The sequence below is a fragment of the Papaver somniferum genome, unplaced genomic scaffold (assembly GCF_003573695.1).
Source record: "Papaver somniferum cultivar HN1 unplaced genomic scaffold, ASM357369v1 unplaced-scaffold_41, whole genome shotgun sequence".
In the NCBI taxonomy this organism is placed as follows: domain Eukaryota; kingdom Viridiplantae; phylum Streptophyta; class Magnoliopsida; order Ranunculales; family Papaveraceae; genus Papaver; species Papaver somniferum.
Genome location: NW_020646638.1, coordinates 2,366,231 through 2,386,600, shown reverse-complemented (window position 1 = coordinate 2,386,600; position 20,370 = coordinate 2,366,231). Strand labels below are relative to the sequence as shown.

General features: G+C 36.1%; 2 protein-coding genes across 2 annotated transcripts; one reads left to right on the top strand and one right to left on the bottom strand.

Moving 5' to 3' along the window:
• Positions 1 to 11,643: 11,643 nt before the first annotated feature.
• LOC113342444 lies at positions 11,644 to 14,483 on the bottom strand. The gene is made up of 4 exons (XM_026586995.1): positions 14,351 to 14,483; positions 13,385 to 14,269; positions 12,239 to 12,746; positions 11,644 to 12,040 (listed from the first exon to the last, which is right to left on the bottom strand). Exons 1-4 carry the CDS (start codon positions 14,481 to 14,483, stop codon positions 11,644 to 11,646), a joined length of 1,923 nt encoding a protein of 640 aa, XP_026442780.1.
• A 2,445-nt stretch (positions 14,484 to 16,928) lies between these two features.
• On the top strand, positions 16,929 to 18,920 carry LOC113342465 (3-ketoacyl-CoA synthase 20-like). Its single transcript, XM_026587012.1, has 2 exons — positions 16,929 to 17,875; positions 18,040 to 18,920. Exons 1-2 carry the CDS (start codon positions 17,138 to 17,140, stop codon positions 18,829 to 18,831), a joined length of 1,530 nt encoding a protein of 509 aa, XP_026442797.1. The 5' UTR covers positions 16,929 to 17,137; the 3' UTR covers positions 18,832 to 18,920.
• Positions 18,921 to 20,370: the final 1,450 nt, after the last annotated feature.

The following is a 20,370-nucleotide window of genomic DNA, read 5'->3' as shown; positions in this document are numbered from 1 at the left end:
TCGTAGATTTTCATTGGGATGGACTTGTTAAGGCTGAGAAGAGTTAGCATGGGTGTTTGGTTCGTTTAAAAATGACCATATAGTCGAGTTTGGAAAGAATAGAGGAGGATTATGCTAGGTCTTTTCTGGTTTTGTTTTGGACGAGAATCATTCGAGTTGGCACGTACAAATGGTGCCCTGTTTTATCGAAACAGGCTTGGTACTCGGATTTCTATGGGAAAGAAAGAAGCTTACATGTATTCTTTATGTAACAGGGCATGAGGAAGTTTCCAAATTTTTGGTTGATTTATATTAAGAAGTTACGTGAGGTGAAAGAAGATATATTATGTTAGATTTGGAGCTGTCAATTCAAAGGGAATGATTGACACAAAACAGAAGACGTGTGAGAGAATTACGGTGAAAGAAAAGGTAAGAAAGTCCGAGACTTTCGTTGGAAGAAAAAAATATTTCTCGGGATAGTTTTGCACCTGTTAGCTATATAAAGGCTTGTACGAGTCCTGGAAGAGGGGTCGAGACTTTGGGGTGAAGTTAGAGAGGCACGGGAGAGCCAACGAAGGTATTTTCTCGGAGAAAGAAAGTTGCAGAGTCGTTTCTGCACTTTCAGGGAAGAGGGGGAAGAAGAAGAAGAACTGACGCCCTAAGTCAGTCGCAGAGAGGTGTAGTTTAGTTACTGCAGCAAATAAGTATCGTTTAGAAGGCAGTCTTATATTCTCTGTAGTTCTTTATAACAGTCAGTCTGTAACGCTTATAAACGTTGAAGTTGATCTGTTTTATCTTTTTCTTGTATTTTCACTCTATTCAAACACTTTGGAGCCATGAATAAATATTTTGAGCATGTTTTCACCATGAAGAGGTAAAACCCTACACTGGGATGACGGAGGAAGCCATTCTCTACGCGTGTGGTAAATCTGTTTTATTCCTTTATGACTTTTGCACTATTTTAAATTGATTCATGATTTTTCTTAATTGATTGTGATTTTGTTTGATGGCGTATGCTTGGACTTAGTATTTTTGATAAGTCATGCTTGTGATTTATAGTCAATCTTTTATAAAATCTACCTTGGCAAAGAATAAAGAGTCAATATTTATTATGTTATGAGCTATAATTGTCTGGAATCGATAGTTGAACCACATGAATATGAGAATTGGTGGAATCTTAACTCTCAGTACCTCTCGATATTTGTGACATCTTTTGTATATATTTTTTAGTATTAAGTCTGAAATCAAATCTTTACAAGTCTTTGAACGAACTTTACCACTTGAAAAACTACATCAATTTTTGGCGCCGCCGACGCGGACTTGTATTTAGATTTGTTTTAGGTTTATTTTTATTTTTATTATCTTTTTTTCTTTTTTACGCGTTTTGGTATTTTTCGATTCTTTTCAGATTTGGAGCGAAGCTATAAGTGAAGAAAAAATATTATAAAAGGAAAGCATCGCCAAAGAAAGAAAGAAAAGAGGAATCCGAAAGGAGTGAAGAAGAAGATTTTGTATATAGTTATTTTGTTTTATTTTTAAAAACTGTAAGTAGGGTGTTATTTTTGTAATTTTTCTTTTCCTATTTGGTCATTTTTATTTTTGGACTTTTTGGACATTCTTGGACATTATTTTTAAACCCTAAGGAAGGGTCAAAATTAAATATCAACTGTTTGCAGGGAAGGACGACAGTTACGATACTGTCTCGGCCCCTCGGGTTCGTACACTGACATCAGAGTCGTTGGCCTGAGTCGACTTCAACGGTTCATCGCCCGTCTGGTACGGGAGGCAAGACTCTATCCACCCACGAATCCCTTGTCAGTGGGTTTTATTTTGTGTGACAACTCACACCCTTGCAATAGAATGTCGAACTGGTATTACAATAGCCAATACAACGAATATCAGACTGAGTTTCAAAATGGACGTTACTACTTTGACCATAGTGTGAATAATGGTTGGGAACATCAGTATTTTGAAGGTTATGGTCCATACCATGGTGAGACCAATTACTATCCACACGCCAACCGGTCATACGAGCAAAATTCCTCTCTACTAGAGTCAACACGTAAGTTAGCTGAGTCGACATGTAAGTTAGCAGAAATGAATAACTTAGTTATGAACGAAAGCAATGCAACGAGTGAACTTTCTTTCCTAGATTCAATCAGGAAGTCATGTGAGTCGACTCAAAATATTTTGTTAGAGGCCCAGAACATAACTGCTCTTAATTTCCAATATAGTGTTTCCAATAGTACCTTTGAAAATGAAGATAGATATTCACATAATCAAGATGACGAGGATAAAATTAGTAACACTACTTGTTTAGATGAGGTTCAACCATTTTCATGTTATTATAATGATGATTATGATGAGGATAGTGTTGATGAAGAATTTGAAATAAGTAGGCATAGTGATAAGGAATTTGTACTCCAATTGAGCTTAATAATGATAATGTTTCTAGTTCAAATCCAAATAATTTTAATAATTATTCACCTATTCAAAAGGAAGAGGATTTGACTAGAGATACTCCCGTTTTAGACGATGTAGTATTTCCTTTTGATTACGAAGCTAATAATGGTTTAGAGGAACGAGTTTTTCTGAGAATATTGTTTTAGAGTCTAGAGATTTAGAAACATTAGTCTTAGACAAAGAAAGTGAACTCGTAGAGATGAGTGAATGAACCTGACTTAGAAGAATCAATTGACCATTTTCAGGAATCATATGACCTTGAAATTAGGGAAGTTGTGACTAGTCTTTCTAGAAACACTAAAAACTCTAAGTTTGGGGGTGATTATCATTCTCCATGTGCTTTAACTATTAGAAAGTTCCCTCACTTGGGACTTGACATATGTGCCTCAACCATTTTACAAGATTATCTTCATACACGTTTTCCTGAACCTAGTGATGTCCATAAGGAAGTTCAGTTGTTAGAAACCCATCCTTTGGTTGATGTGGTTTACCCAGGCTATGATATCCAGATTGACTTTGTTTTCCCACCAAATATTTTTCGACCAATTGTGGGAACGTATAAGTTTCATATGTGTCAATTATTAAGCTTTGAGACTAAACCTAATTACTTTAGGGGATTAGGGTCGACACATTTGTTTAAGGAAGACCACCACTCTCATTGTGGTCATCTGTGTGAGTCAAAACTAATGACTTTAAGGATCCACAATTATTCAGGTTATTATTATGTGCTTCTAAGTTTTTACTTGAGTTTTTCCAGACTCTAATACCTGAACCGGACCTTAGCTTTGAGGAATTCCAGCGCATGAAAATATTTTATCTAGACCCTTTCGTAGATCCTGAACCTAAACCCCAGCTAGATGTAGTTGTCTTAAACAAGAAACTAGACAAGGGTGCACTTTATTTGTTAATTTTCTTGGCATGTTGCAGATTCCTTTTATTTGTGATAGCTCTATTTGGTTTTGATGACCCACAGATATTTCGGTTATTACTTTATGATACAAGGTGATTAATCCTTTCTCATGTCTGGATGAAGACGTTAAACTTAGCACTTCTTGGGAGGTAACCCAATCTCATGCAACACGGTAATATATTTCCTTATCTCTTTTGCTTCAAACTGTAATAGTTTCTCCTTGTTCATGCTTTTAATTTCATCTTTAGAACATTGAGGACAATGTTAGATTTAAGTTTGGGGGTTTGGGAGAAGCTTTTTAGTTGCAATAAATAAACTCCAGAGCCTAAAAATTTATGCCTATTAAGGATTGCACTAACCAATCTAAGTGGGTGGAAGCATTTTGGTTGTAGGAGTTGAGGAACCAATCTGATTAGATGGAAACATCTAAAGAGTATATTCATAAAAGCACAGAGCTCAGGTGTTAGAAATAACATGGTAGTTTCTCCATATCTCGTTGAGTCCTTTTCACTTCTGTTTTTATTTTTCTTTTTAAATATGTTTTTAAGTGATTTGGTGGGGCTCACGATTCAAGTTGTTACCAATGCTAGGGTAAATTAGAGTGATTGAGATACCATGAAAAAAAATAAAAAAAAAAATTGAAAAACAAAAAGAAAAAAAAAAGTTGAAAAACAAAAAAAAGTTGAAAAAGTTGAAAAAAAAATTAAGACCAGACCATTTGACCAAAAGGAATAAATTAATAAAGTCGACCACTGGTACCCTTGTATATGCCAGTTGTGTTGACCTAGAGTTAGGTTATCGACCACTGGTTCCCTTGTATATGCCAGTGTGTTGATATTAGTTAGACTAGTATCTCAATCCATTAGGATAGGTTCATTTTGGCGGAAGCCTTCAAACAGATATGGGAAACGCCATTCACTTAGTAAACATCAAAACCATCTATGTTTTTCTCTATATCCATCTTCTTGATCTATCCATGTTATTAGTTTTGACTCCGGATATTGATGTCCATAGTGCGACTATCTGAGTAGATCTCTGTCACTTATATATGAATTTTAGTATGCTTGAGTGCAAACTCGTGTACAGCAATTGGAATTTCGCATCAGGGTACTTCCTCTTATAGTCAATAAGTATGCAAACCAAGGAGAATCTTTAGTGCCTTCCAAGGTTCTGCGAAGATAGTTAGGGTCTGGAGTAAAGGTTTTGTGGGTATATCTATTGTAAGCCCTCCCGAGACTATAACTCGGCCACTAGGGCCACCTAGGGGTTTAAAGGCTTGTTTCATACGGTAAATGCAACCGACGATGCCTGCGACAGTGAGTTAGGATTTTATTTTGTAGATTTGATTTGCTCGGGACTAGCAAATAATAAGTTTGAGGGTATTTGATAGACACATTTTTGTGTCTGATATAATCTCAATTGTATATATTGTTAGTGCTCGATTCAATCGTAGATTTTTATTTGATGGACTTGTTAAGGCTGAGAAGAGTTAGCATGGTTGTTTGGTTCGTTTAAAAATTACCATATAGTCGAGTTTGGAAAGAACAGAGGAGGATTATGCTCGGTCTTTTCTGGTTTTTTTTTGGACGAGAATCATTCGAGTTGGAACGTACAGATGGTACCCTTTTTTATCGAAACATGCTTGGTACTCGGATTTCTATGGGAAAGAAAGCATCTTACATGTATTCTTTATGTAACAGGGCATGAGGAAGTTTCCGGAGTTTTGGTTGATTTAATTAAGAAGTTACGTGAGGTGAAAGAAGATGTATTCTGTTAGATTTGGAGCTGTCGATTCAAAGGGAATGATTGACACAAAACAGAAGACGTGTGAGAGAATTCCGTTGAAAGAAAAGGTGAGAAAGTCCGAGAGTTTCGTTGGAAGAAAAAAATATTTCTCGGGATAGTTTTGCACCTGTTAGCTATATAAATGCTTGTACGAGTCCTGGAAGAGGGGTCGAGACTTTGGGGTGAAGTTATAGAGGCACGGGAGAGCCAACGAAGGTCTTTGCTCGGAGAAAGAAAGTTGCAGAGTCGTTTCTGCACTTTCAGGGAAGAGGGGGAAGAAGAAGAAGAACTGACGCCCTAAGTCAGTCGCAGAGAGGTGTAGTTTAGTTACTGCAGAAAATAAGTATCGTTTAGAAGGCAGTCTTATATTCTCTGTAGTCCTTTATAACAGTCAGTCTGTAACGCTTATAAACGTTGCAGTTGATCTGTTTTATCTTTTTCTTGTATTTTCACTCTATTCAAACACTTTGGAGCCATGAATAAATATTTTGAGCATGTTTTCACCATGAAGAGGTAAAACCCAACAATGGGATGACGGAGGAAGCCATACTCTACGCGTGTGGTAAATCTATTTTATTCCTTTATGACTTTTTCACTATTTTAAATTGATTCATGATTTTTCTTAATTGATTGTGATTTTGTTTGATGGCGTATGCTTGGTCTTAGTATTTTTGATACGTCATGCTTGTGATTTACAGTCAATCTTTTATAAAATCTACCTTGGCAAAGAATAAAGAGTCAATATTTATTATGTTATGAGCTATGATAGTCTGGAATCGATAGTTGAACCACATGAATATGAGAATTGGTGGAATCTTAACTCTCAGTACCTCTCGATATTTGTGACATCTTTTGTATATATTTTTTAGGATTAAGTCTGAAATCAAATCTTTACAAGTCTTTGAACGAACTTTACCACTTGAAAAACTACATCTATTTTTGGCGCCGCTGACGCGGACTTGTATTTAGATTTGTTTTAGGTTTCTTTTTATTTTTATTATTTTTTGTTCTTTTTTACGCGTTTTGGTATTTTTTGATTCTTTTCAGATTTGGAGCGAAGCTACAAGGTAAGAAAAAATATTATAAAAGGAAAGCATCGCCAAAGAAAGAAAGAAAAGAGGAATCCGAAAGGAGTGAAGAAGAAGATTTTGTATATAGTTATTTTGTTTTATTTTTAGAAACTGTAAATAGGGAGTTATTTTTGTAATTTTTCTTTTCCTTTTTGGACATTTTTATTTTTGGACTTTTTGGACATTCTTTTAGAAACATTAGTATTAGACAAAGAAAGTGAACTCGTAGAGATGAGTGAGGATGAACCTGACTTAGAAGAATCAATTGACCATTTTCAGGAATCATATGACCTTGAAATTAGGGAAGTTGTGACTAGTCTTCCTAGAGACACTGAAAACTCTAAGTTTGGGGGTGATTATCATTCTCCATGTGCTTTAACTATTAGAAATGTCCCTCACTTGGGACTTGACATATGTGCCTCAACCATTTTACAAGATTATCTTCATACACGTTTTCCTGAAACTAGTGATGTCCATAAGGAAGTTTAGTTGTCAAAAACCATTCCTTTGGTTGATGTGGTTTACCCAGGCTATGATATCCAGATTGACTTTGTTTTCCCACCAAATATTTTTCGACCAATTGTGGGAACGTATAAGTTTCATATGTGTCAATTATTAAGCTTTGAGACTAAACCTAATTACTTTAGGGGATTAGGGTCGACACATTTGTTTAAGGAAGACCACCACTCTCATTGTGGTCATCTGTGTGAGTCAAAACTAATTGACTTTAAGGATCCACAATTATTCAGGTTATTATTATGTGCTTCTAAGTTTTTACTTGAGTTTTTCCAGACTCTAATACCTGAACCGGACCTTAGCTTTGAGGAATTCCAGCGCATGAAAATATTTTATCTAGACCCTTTCATAGAGCCTGAACCTGAACCCCAGCTAGATGTAGTTGTCTTAAACAAGAAACTAGACAAGGGTGCACTTTATTTGTTAATTTTCTTGGCATGTTGCAGATTCCTTTTACTTGTGATAGCTCTATTTGGTTTTGATGACCCGCAAATATTTCGGTTATTACTTTATGATACGAGGTGATTAATCCTTTCTTATGTCTGGATGAAGACGTTAAACTTAGCACTTCTTGGGAGGTAACCCAATCTCATGCAACACGGTAATATCTTTCCTTGTCTCTTTTGCTTCAAATGGTAATAGTTTATCCTTGTTCATGCTTTTAATTTAATCTTTAGAACATTGAGGACAATGTTAGATTTAAGTTTGGGGGTATGAGAGAAACTTTTTAGTTGTAATAAATAAACTCCAGAGCCTAGAAATTTATGCCTATTAAGGATTGCACTAACCAATCTAAGTGGATGGAAGCATTTTGGTTGTAGGAGTTGAGGAACCAATCTGATTAGATGGAAACATCTAAAGAGTCTATTCATAAAAGCACAGAACTCAGGTGTTCGAAATAACATGGTAGTTTCGCCATATCTCGTTGAGTCCTTTTCACTTCTGTTTTTATTTTTCTTTTTAAATATGTTTCTAAGTGATTTGGTGGGGCTCACGATTCAAGTTGTTACCAAATCTAGGGTGAATTAGAGTGATTGGGACACCATGAAAAAAAAAAATTGAAAAACAAAAAGAAAAAATAAGTTGAAAAACAAAAAGAAAAAAAAAGTTGAAAAAAAAAAATTAAGACCAGACCATTTGACCAAAAGGAATAAATTCAATAAAGTCGACCACTGGTACCCTTGTATATGCCAGTTGTGTTGACCTAGAGTTAGGTTATCGACCACTGGTTCCCTTTTATATGCCAGAGTGTTGATATTAGTTAGACTAGTATCTCAATCCATTAGGATAGGTTCATTTTGGCGGAGGCCTTCAGACAGATATGGGAAACGCCATTCACTTAGTAAACATCAAAACCATCTATGTTTTTCTCTATATCCATCTTCTTGATCTATCCATGTGATTAGTTTTCCCTCCGGATATTGATGTCCATAGTGCGACTATCTGAGTAGAGCTCTGTCACTTATATATGAATTTTAGTATGCTTGAGTGCAAACTCGTGTACATCAATTGGAATTTCGCATCAGGGTACTTACTCTTATAGTCAATAAGCATGCAAACCAAGGAGATTCTTTTGTGCCTTCCAAGGTTCTGCGTAGATAGTTAGGGTCTGGAGTAAAGGTTTTGTGTGTATATCTCTTGTAAGCCCTCCCGAGACTATAACTCGGCCACTAGGGCCACCTAGGGGTTTAAAGGATTGTTGCATACGCTAAATGAAACCGACGATGCCTGCGACAGTGAGTTAGGATTTTATTTTGTAGATTTGATTTGCTCGGGACTAGCAAATAATAAGTTTGGGGGTATTTGATAGACACATTTTTGTGTCTGATATAATCTCAATTGTATATATTGTTAGTGCTCGATTTTGTATTTATTATGGCTTTTTGTGTCTTTGTAGGTGTTTTTGGAGAAATAAACATGTGTGGAAAAATCGGCTCAAAAAGTTGCACGGAGAATCCCGGAGGACGGTTGCTAAAGGAAACCCTCATTTGGATAAGGAGCATTCACTTACTAAGGGGCATCCACTTGCTATTTGCACCCCAGGTCACCCAACTGATAAAGTCACCCCATAAGAGGTTAAGGGACACCATCTTCCTCCCCATTTGAAATGGTTTTGGCGGGAAAACAACCTTGTCCATCTGCAGATTTCTGGACTGATTTTTAAGGAGTTTTAATTAGATTCAATCGTAGATTTTTATTGGGATGGACTTGTTAAGGCTGAGAAGAGTTAGCATGGGTGTTTGGTTCGTTTAAAAATGACCATATAGTCGAGTTTGGAAAGAATAGAGGAGGATTATGCTCGGTCTTTTCTGGTTTTGTTTTGGACGAGAATCATTCGAGTTGGCACGTACAGATGGTACCCTGTTTTATCGAAACAGGCTTGGTACTCGGATTTCTATGGGAAAGAAAGCATCTTACATGTATTCTTTATGTAACAGGGCATGAGGAAGTTTCCGGAGTTTTGGTTGATTTAATTAAGAAGTTACGTGAGGTGAAAGAAGATGTATTCTGTTAGATTTGGAGCTGTCGATTCAAAGGGAATGATTGACACAAAACAGAAGACGTGTGAGAGAATTCCGGTGAAAGAAAAGGTGAGAAAGTCCGAGAGTTTCGTTGGAAGAAAAAAATATTTCTCGGGATAGTTTTTCACCTGTTAGCTATATAAAGGCTTGTAAAAGTCCTGGAAGAGGGGTCGAGACTTTGGGGTGAAGTTAGAGAGGCACGGGAGAGACAACGAAGGTCTTTGCTCGGAGAAAGAAAGTTGCAGAGTCGTTTCTGCACTTTCAGGGAAGAGGGGGAAGAAGAAGAAGAACTGACGCCTAAGTCAGTCGCAGAGAGGTGTAGTTTAGTTACTGCAGCAAATAAGTATCGTTTAGAAGGCAGTCTTATATTCTCTGTAGTCCTTTATAACAGTCCGTCTGTAACGCTTATAAACGTTGCAGTTGATCTGTTTTATCTTTTTCTTGTATTTTCACTCTATTCAAACACTTTGGAGCCATGAATAAATATTTTGAGCATGTTTTCACCATGAAGAGGTAAAACCCAACACTGGGATGACGGAGGAAGCCATTCTCTACGCGTGTGGTAAATCTATTTTATTCTTTTATGACTTTTGCACTATTTTAAATTGATTCATGATTTTTCTTAATTGATTGTGATTTTGTTTGATGACGTATGCTTGGTCTTAGTATTTTTGATACGTCATGCTTGTGATTTACAGTCAATCTTTTATAAAATCTACCTTAGCAAAGAATAAAGAGTCAATATTTATTATAGTATGAGGTATAATTTTCTGGAATCGATAGTTGAACCACATGAATATGAGAATTGGTGGAATCTTAACTCTCTGTACCTCTCGATATTTGTGACATCTTTTGTATATATTTTTTAGTATTAAGTCTGAAATCAAATCTTTACAAGTCTTTGAACGAACTTTATTTACCACTTGAAAAACTACATCAAAAATACGATATGTTGTTCATTTTATGTTGTTCTCTGGTTACGATATCACAGTTGCATTTTTTTTTTTTGACAAATGTAGCTTTTTTTTATAATGTAGATGATCCATAAAATGCAAAACTAATATATTTCTTTAAAAATATTGATACAACCGATATTGGGGATCGCATTAGCCACTAAAAATATGAAAAATGTAGAGAGATGTGGGGTTCCAGAAAAAGTGAGGACCAGTTACACAGGGAATGTTGAAGACACATACCTCATTATACCAATGTGCTTGACGGACAAGGACGGTGTTGGATACCATTGGGTGGTGCTGGCGTTGGTAAAAGGAAAATGGATACTGTACAACTCTGCAAGGCGAAACGAAGATTACAAATGACAATATATGGTGATGAGAGTACCACTGACTCAGTGGCTGAATGAAATGGGCCACAGATATCCGGAGACAGGTGGTAATATCGAGACAAGCTTCTCACATTGCACTGTACCAGCACAAGACGGATGCGACTGTGCATTGCACACTTGCATGTACATGAAGAATTTGGTGAAGCGTGAAAACTGTGAACACCTATCTGAAATCGCTAACTTAGATGAGAAGTTGAACAAGAAGCGAGTGAAGATTGCAGCAAGAATCTTGTCAGAATTGGGTTCATGGAAGAAACCGGAACAACTTCCTGATTCAGCTACTGACTCTATTCAACAAAAAATCCAATTGCAAGACTCAGTTGAACAAGTAGTTGATCCAGTAGATGAAGCATTAGCTGAACCATTAGAGTGAGCTTGATGTCATAGTCTGTTCATGGTCTGTAAACAAAATCTAACTGTAGTTTTAAAAATACTTATCTTAGTAAGTAAATCTTATTGTAGGTCTGACTGAATTATTATGAACCATTATGAATGAATTATTTGTTACAGGTATTTGTTTTGTCTGATCATTTATGGATGTATTTGTTGTCTGATTATGGATGAATGTTACAGGTATGTATAGCTTGAGGAGTTTATTAGCAAATACAGATGGAGCCATGCAATTTTTTTGTTTGTTTTGTGTGTCAACAACCACTGTTGATCCAGTTATGTTGGTCTGATTATGAATGAATGTTACAGGTATGCAAAGCTTGAGGAGTTTTACTAGAAAATACAGATATAACCATGCAATTTTTTTGTTTGTTTTGTGTCAAAAACCATTGTTGATCCAAAAAATTTGGATAAACAATCATTGTTGATCCAAATAGGTTGGAACCCAAGAACAATGTTTCCACACAATAGTGTCAACAACCTGTAAAATCAATAAACCTGGAACCTGCCAACTGACATATACTTGACAAACAAAACAATAGAATTCATAACAACATATAAGAATGTATGTCATTAAATAACAAGTGCAAACCGAAAAAGGAAAAGAAACACCAAACTGGTAAGAAACCTAAAACAAGTTTGTTCATAAACACCACAAGAACTTCAAAACAACATCCTCTTCAAGAAGTTGATAATCCTGGAATGAGACTCCTTGCGAAACGTTGGTGCACGAGGAGCCAAAGGAGCTCTGCGACATGTTCGACGGTTGTGAAAGGTCAGCATCCCACAATGGCCACACTTCCTCTTCTTCCGCACCTTTTCACGAGAACCCCTGTACCTAACACCTTTAGGTCTTCCAGCTTGTTCTCGACCACCGGTGGGAGACAAAATATACCCCCTTTCATTAATTCCAGGTGGCTTCTCAGAGTCAGGAATAGGATAAATGGGTCGAGAGTACAACCTTCTATAGTAGACAGAAGTATAGTAAGGGCTGATGTAGTTGTACGGTTTATCATTTCCAATATGCAACATTGCTTTCATTGCATGAGTGCAAGGAAAGCTATGTTTTTTCCACCATTTGCAGGTGCAAGTTCTAGAATCCAAGTCAACAGTATGCTTCCCTGTTGGAGATATGATTTCAAATACCTTCTCACTGGCTCTCCGAGACTTGTATGAACGGCAGTCGTTTATCCTTTTGTTAAACCTTGCTTGCATACGAGGAGTGAGCCTTGTAGTTCACTTGTTAGACTCCACTAACCTCTTGTAATTATGCTCCATCACTTTAGCACGAATAACATCAACAAGCTCAAGTGCTGGAAGCGGCTTATCATGCTTAATGACGTTGTTAAAACTCTCAGCAATATTAGATGTGTTCTCACCCCACCTTTCTCCTAGAAATGCATGAACATCCCAATTCTCAAATGGAATCTTCATCATCCAAGCAACCACTGAATCCAACTTTAGATTACTCATACTCTTCGCAGCAACATAAAAATTTTCCTTTGTTAATGCAGTGTAGCACTCTTCGAATAACTTGACTGCAGTTTTTCTGCTCTTGCCCTTTGGAACAGGAATATTTCCTTTCATATGGTACAAACAGTAGGAATGGAAATCCTTTGGGAATACTACAGGCACATGCTTCAAAAGGCCAATTCCACGATCTGATATGATGGTCAGTGGACGATCTTCACGAATAATACCCTTCAAATTGGTTAAGAACCATTCCCAACTATCACAATTTTCACTTTCAACAATTCCAAATGCAACTGGATAGATCCCAAACCAAAAAACAAAAATAAGTAACCAGAAACAAAAATAAGTGACCAGTAACTAGTGTCAACAAACAAAGTTGATACATTTCATTTGGATCAACAGTGGAAGTTGATCCATTTTAGTTGGATCAACAATCACAGTTGATTCAATAAAATCCGTGTAAGCAAACATAATTTTGGATCAACAGTCACAGTTGATCCAATAAATATGTGTAAACAGTCACAGTTGATCCAACATTCATGTATTTCAATGCAAAACCATTTTACTTGGATAAACAGTGGAAGTTGATCCATTTTAGTTGGATCAACAATCACAGTTGATCCAATAAAATTTGTGCAAGCAATCATAGTTTTGGATAAACAATCACAGTTGATCCAATAAGAGGTAGTTAAAAGCAAGTATTTCAATGCAAACAAAAAAAAAGCAGTCTAAACTAACCTAAGCTACATATATTATTACGTCGCACCTCACTCAGGGGATACGCCCCCTCGTGAGAGTTAAATTCAATATAGAATGTCAGAAACCTAGCTACATTAATCAAGAAAATGAATGCATAATAATGAATCAACAGTAACAAGTTTAAACATTCATGGATACAAAATGAAAAAAAGTAAAAGGTTAAAAATCACACCTTGGTTACCAGTTTTGTCGCAAGCAACCATAAGACCACCTTTGAACTTCCCAGTGAGAAAGGTACAATCAATAAATAGCATCGGACGACAGTAATTGTTGAAACCTGTTATAGAAGCTTCAAAGGCCACGAAAAACCTTTTGAACCGACGAGTCACACCATCATACTCAAAATTCACGACGCTTCTAGGATTGTAATGTTCAATGGCATCTTTATACCAAACAAAATCTGAATAAGACTTGATGTCATCACCCCAAAGAAATTGTTTGGTGAATTGTAAACCGTGGTATGCCTGACTATACGTGAGGTCAACTCCATATTCCATTCGGAGTAAATCTATAACATCAGAAGCAGTCTTCTTCTTCTTAGATGCTCGTAAATCATCTGCCAATATATCCTTCAAAAACGATTTTCTTATCCTAACTTTTGATGGGTCAGAAGAAGCTAAACTACATGAATGCTCTCCAATGTATCTCTTGCATCGAAATACACATTTTGTATTGGCCAGAAGAGAGGCGTGAAACCTCCAGCGACAATTTTCCTCCTTTTTGAACTTGCACTCCACAGTGTATCGTACAAGGTCACTCTTCTTCAATTTGTATTTGCGACCACTATTTATTTCATACTTTGTAACACAATCCTTAACTTCTTTAATACCACCTTCAAACAACTGCCCTACTCCAGTTAAGATGTTGACCCAAGCATCAGACTTCTTCGGGACCTTTTTGATCAAACACGCATCATCAGTGACGTCTTCCAATTCAACTACCTCATCGCTTGAAATACAACTTGATGATGACGAAGAAGCAGGAGCAGGAGCAGAAGATGAAGAAATATAATCAACACAGGTCCTTAACTGGATTTCAAACTTCACCAAGTCAATCCCTTGTGAGGTGCAGTAGTGAATGAAAAACCTCAAATCCAAATCATGATTGATAACATTTTAGATCCCTTCTACAGTGTAACCAAAAATAATGAGGTCTTCAGGAACATAAGGCCACTTTTGTTTCACCACACTTATCATCTCCTTGACAGTAATTGATCCTGAAACAGGATGCGAGATGGTCTGATTGCAAAATTTGAACTCTGCAACAACCATCTTTGGTCTGCAATAAAAAATAAACAGATAGTGGTATACAGAAAATATGGATCAACAGTCACAGTTGATCCAATAAATATGGATCAAGAATCACAGTTTTGTATCAACAATCACACTTGATCCAATAAATATGAATCAACAATCACATTTTTGGATCAACAATCACAATTGATCCAATAAATCTGTGTAATCAATCATAGTTTTGGATCAACAGTCACAGTTGATCCAATAAATATGGATCAAGAATCACATTTTTGTATCAACAATCACACTTGATCCAATAAATATGAATCAAAAATCACATTTTTGGATCAACAATCACAGTAGATCCAATAAATATGTGTAAGCAATCATAGTTTTGGATCAACAGTCACAGTTGATCCAATAAATATGTGTAAACAATCACAGTTGATCCAAATAAGAGGTAGTTAAAGCATGAATTTCAATGCAAACCAAGAAGAAAGCAGTCTAAACTACCCTAAGCTACATATATTATTACGTCGCACCTCACTCGGGGGCTACGCGCCTTCGTGAAAGTTAAATTCAATGTATAATGTGAGAAACATAAAATAAAAGCTACATTATCAACAAGAATGAATGCATAATGATTATCTGCAAAATAAACACACGAAATACAAACGTTTTGCGTTCAGAAATTTGGATCAACAGCATTTCAATAGAGTGTTCTGTGTATCAACAACATAATATCTACTTTTCATCAATGACATAATCAGTAGAGTGTCTAAAATATACATAACAAACATGAATCATAAACATTTCAGCATTAATTTTGGATCAACAACAAAACGAAATGAAATTCTTCAACATTTCAGAATATACATAAAACCAAAGTTTATGAACAGATTTAAGAATAAGTGTAAATAACATATCAAAAATTAAAAGGTACCTGTCTAATAGATGAGATCAATCTTCTAAAATAAATCACGATCTCTGCATCAATAACCAAAAACAAAAAGTGGAAATAAAAATCAATGAAACTAACATGCAATCATCAAAAACAACTATATGAATCTTCAAATAAACATCAACAATACCTATTTGTTTCAGAAAGAGAGATCCAGTTGAACGGAGTACAAATTTCTGTTGTTGATGGAAATTTCAGTTAAACAGAGGTAAAATATCTGATTCAGTGGATGAATATAGCTGCACGGATGATGAAGAAGATGGAGGAGAAGATGAATTTCAATCTTCGAAGGATAAATTGAAACGGAAAACTTCGAATCAATATTTTCACGAGCAGAGCAGATCTTCAACTGGATACGATTCCGTTGATGATTCTTGCTGCAAGGATGAAGAAGAAGGTGGAGGAGAAGATGAATTTCAATCTAGGAAGCATAGATTGAACCGAAAAAATTCGAATCAAAATTTCACGAGCAGAGTTCAGCTAGATCTCTCTCTCTCGTTCAGTTTTTGATTTCCGTTAATAACTGAATTTTAATTTTGTTATCCAAATATATACAGGGGGTATATTTGGAAGTTCATAATTTGATATTGGACCCCTTATGGGCTTGTACAAGGAGAGGGATAGAATTATTGTGTGATAAGGATATTTGTAAAATCCATCAAAAGTAAGGACAATAGTTCAATTTCCACATTATCACATTAGTGTACCTCTAAATTACTACCTCCTATTCAAAAAGATAAGTTTGTTTTATGTGTAGGAGTATGATTTTTAACCCAAATCATTTTTTTCTTGGAAATATTCTAACCCAAGTCAGTTTTGCCAGTATGCTAGATGCATCTTCAGTTATAAGGATTAGACATTGATTCACTTTCACATGATCACAGTGAGTTAGATAAATACCTTGAAAGGAAAACAGGGAAATGCCTTTATTAATCCCTGGCAGAGTTAATTTCTGGCCAGTGCACACTTTCGTGAAAGCTTATTATCAACCAAATGCGGTTGTGCATCGGATGAATTCACGTACAACACAATTCCTTATTTATTATACTTCAACTACTTGCTTGACTGACCTATCTATCCGCAACCCTCATTTTATTTTCAAGAAAATTAAGTTACATTTTCGGAATATAAAGATAGATTTCCTCCTGGCATTGTACTGAGGAGTTTTACTTTTGAGTTTGACAGGGTGCTACTTGCATCATGTATCAATGCATCATTCATTTCATATACTAAGTAACCTATCTGCTTCTCATCCACTTCTTGGGACTGTTGGACCTGTTATGGTGCTATGTCCTTACCAACTTACAAACTTGTAGTTGTTGCATACCTATCAATAATAATAAGTCAAGTTTTCAACTTTTAGTATCCTTTTCCTCTGCATGCATATACGTCCATCTAAATCAAACCAATACTTTTCAAACAATAATTATACACTATTAAGTGCTTGATTAGCTTTCTTTCCTTTCCTCCAACTTCCCAACTAGATGAGTAAAGACTAGATCAATTATCCGATAGATCTCAGAACATTTCCTTTTATATCCCATTTCTCTAGGGTTATCTGTATAGTTTACTACACTATCTCTTATTATATTCATTATCACTTACTCAAACCACAGTTCACAAATGAGTACTTCATATCATTTTTATGCATCTTCACAATATATTTTCTTCTAATATCATCTTCACATTTTGAAGTCACTTTGGAGTCTTTTATTTTTTTTGATCTAGAATGGATGATAATCAAATAGAAAAACCAAATGTTAGAATGGGATTTCTTGGAATAAGTAAACTCAAATATGTTAAACTTGGTTACAATTTCTTCATCTCTTATTTTGTATATCTTCTCTTCATTCCACTACTCTTTATATATTCCAATCAGGTCTTGGCTTTCACGTTCAAGGATTTGACTTCACTATGGATCAGTTTCAAGTTAAACTTTTACCCTCTTGTTTTATATTCAACTCTTCCCTCCTTCCTTGCTGCAATTTACTTCATGACCAGACCAAGAAAAGTCTACTTAGTGGATTTTGCATGTTACAAACCAAAGCAAAATTTAATATGTAGCAGAGAAAAATTCATGGAGCTATCATCTTTGTTAGGTACTTTTAAGGAACAGAACTTGGATTTTCAAAGAAAAATTATCGAAAGATCGGGGTTAGGGCAAACGACGTACTTGCCGGAAGCGGTGTTAAGGGTACCGCCTAATCCGTGTCTGGCCGAAGCGAGAAAAGAAGCTGAAATGGTTATGTTTGGAGCTTTGGATGAGTTGTTTAAGAAAGCAGGAGTGAGTGTCAAAGATATTGGAGTTCTAGTTGTAAATTGTAGTCTTTTTAATCCTACACCCTCTCTGTCAGATATGATTGTTAACAAGTACAAGTTTAGAGGAAACATTGTTACTTACAATCTAAGTGGAATGGGGTGTAGTGCTGGTGTTATTTCAATTGATCTTGCCAAACGCCTACTTCAAGTTAGTAGCCTCCTATCTCTCTATTTAGATTGTTTTTCTGTACATGTCTCCCACTATGCACACAATAGTATGCCCATGGACAAACTATATATCCACAAGCATTCACTAGATACCATTTTCAGTTGCACGTTAACTGTATCACTGATATGCTTTTTGTTTCACAGGTTCACCAGAATACGTATGCTCTAGTAATAAGCATGGAGAACATCACGCAAAACTGGTACTATGGTAATGACCGTCCAATGTTACTCTCCAACTGTTTATTTCGTGTCGGTGGCGCGGTGGTACTTCTCTCAAACCGACCATCAGACTGCAACCATTCAAAATACAAATTAATTCATACTGTTCGGTCTCATAAGGGAGCAGATGATCGTTGTTTCAATTGTGTTTACCAACAAGAAGATGAATCAGGACGTGTAGGTGTTTCAATATTAAAAGATTTAATGGCTGTTGCTGGTGAAGCATTGAAAGTAAACATAACAACATTAGGTCCATTGGTATTACCAATGTCTGAACAACTACTATTTCTTGTCACATTATTTGGAAGAAAAGTACTCAAGATGAAGAATTTGAAAGCCTACATTCCTGATTTCAAACTTGCATTTGATCATTTCTGTATACACGCAGGAGGAAGAGCCGTATTAGATGAAGTCGAAAAGAATCTACAACTAACGGATTGGCATATGGAACCTTCTAGAATGACACTAAATAGGTTTGGAAATACGTCTAGTAGTTCATTGTGGTATGAACTTGCTTATAGTGAAGCTAAAGGAAGAATGAAAAAAGGTGATAAAACTTGGCAAATTGCTTTCGGATCAGGGTTTAAATGTAATAGTGCAGTTTGGGAAGCAATGCGAAATATCGATCCTACCGATGAGATTAATCCTTGGATGGATGAGATTGATCAATTTCCTGTACATGTACCAAAGAATTCTTATGTTATCCAATCTTCTTAGTTAGATTTAAAATTCCATGCACACCAGCTGAATCTAATATTGTGTTTACATGAAGAGTATTTAATAAATTGAATTTGTGTCTGTTATCTGTAGTTTTTTCTAGTCATATTGAACACAGTTAACTAGTTGAGCTTGGGATCTTGGGGCAATGGGGTTTTTGTATTGATGAAGAAATTAGAGGACATTTAGTTGCTGTACTATGAACGGTTGAGTAGTAGATGTCGATAGTATAATATCAATATTAAAAAGTTGTTCCATTAAACACTAGTGAATTTATACTCAGAACTACCAATCACTTTCAAACAACCACTATTTGGGATATTGTTCATTTGTGCTTTGAGTTTTTGGCGGACATGCAAGCGTCTGGTGTTTGATTGTCGTCTTGGTCAAGTTGTTTGACCCCGAGCAAAAGGCAAACGCCCTCCCCTCCAGCAAATATTTGGATCAATCTTGAAGCCACGCCAAGGATCTTGAAGCTCAAAACTTGTCTTTGCTATTTGTACGTCATCTAATACTCAAGTGGGCCTCAATAATTGGTTAGCCATCTTCGGACACTTGAAAAACCTTGACAAGAAGTCCAGCGACAAAAACTTGACGAAGAAAATACAATTGTGAAAACTACAGGGAAACCCATTCTCCCAGATCTTTCCACTGTGAAATCCACGCTCCCAAAACTAAAGGCGCGCACCCATTTTTTGGAAGAAAATTATTCTCAGACCCATAGTTTATAAAATTCGTTTGTCGTTCTTTTTTCTTCTTCATCATCTTCAATTCTTTTTAACTCAGGTAAGGAAATCAAAGAATTTAGACAACGAAGATTCGAGGGAGAGTTTGCTACTATGATTTTGGTTGAATCAAAGAAAAAACTGAGATTGGGGTTTTTTCAGTCAGATGGAAGGTTGCTGTTCAAGAAGAGGAAAGGGGATCTGTGAGATTTTGAAATCAAAGCAGATGAGAAGAAATTGCTGATTTTGAATTGCGAAAAATGGGTTGTAGTCTATGTGTTGATTGGAAAGGAAGAGGATTCGAAGGTGGGTCTGTGATGTTGAGAAGATTTAAGAACTTGGGTTTGTCTTTGATTCTAAGATGGCAGCAGATGGTCTCGAAATTGTGATGTGACTTCAACACAGGAAGATGCAGAAATTGGTTGGTCGATTCAGAAGTTTGACAGTGGTTCCGTCGTCGTATGTGAAGGTATCAATAGAAGGTTTAAGAGATGGAAGTTTTGGCCGATGGAGATAAGGAAGAAAACGAGTTGCTGCCATCGATTTGGGTGAGTAATGGAGGAGGTTAAGACAAGGAATGTGAAGCGGAGAAGAAAATGAAGATGTGTTTTTATCGAATTTGGCTTCACAACAAGGATTGATAGTGAACAGTTTCAGAAGTTATATCATCCAGGGAAGAGAGGCAAGTTGTTATTGTTGTTAACTTCAGTGAATAAAGTGCATTTTGATGAATGTCTGAGGTTTATGTGAATGTTTAGGACAGTGGGTTTGTCTCTAATCCACATATTCTGGTAAGATATTGATTCTGGTAGTT

Bases quoted from the DNA above. Each gene is read 5' to 3' on its own strand.
- LOC113342444 (XM_026586995.1), bottom strand. From the start codon at position 14,483: ATGGTTGTTGCAGAGTTCAAATTTTGCAATCAGACCATCTCGCATCCT. The intron at 12,747-13,384 runs GTGTGATTTTTA...GGATCTATCCAG, and splicing joins CGACAAAACTGGTAACCAAG to TTGCATTTGGAATTGTTGAA. The intron at 12,041-12,238 runs GTTAGTGGAGTC...GAAAAAACATAG, and splicing joins ATGGAGCATAATTACAAGAG to CTTTCCTTGCACTCATGCAA.
- LOC113342465 (XM_026587012.1), top strand. From the start codon at position 17,138: ATGGATGATAATCAAATAGAAAAACCAAATGTTAGAATGGGATTTCTT. The intron at 17,876-18,039 runs GTTAGTAGCCTC...TTTGTTTCACAG, and splicing joins TTGCCAAACGCCTACTTCAA to GTTCACCAGAATACGTATGC.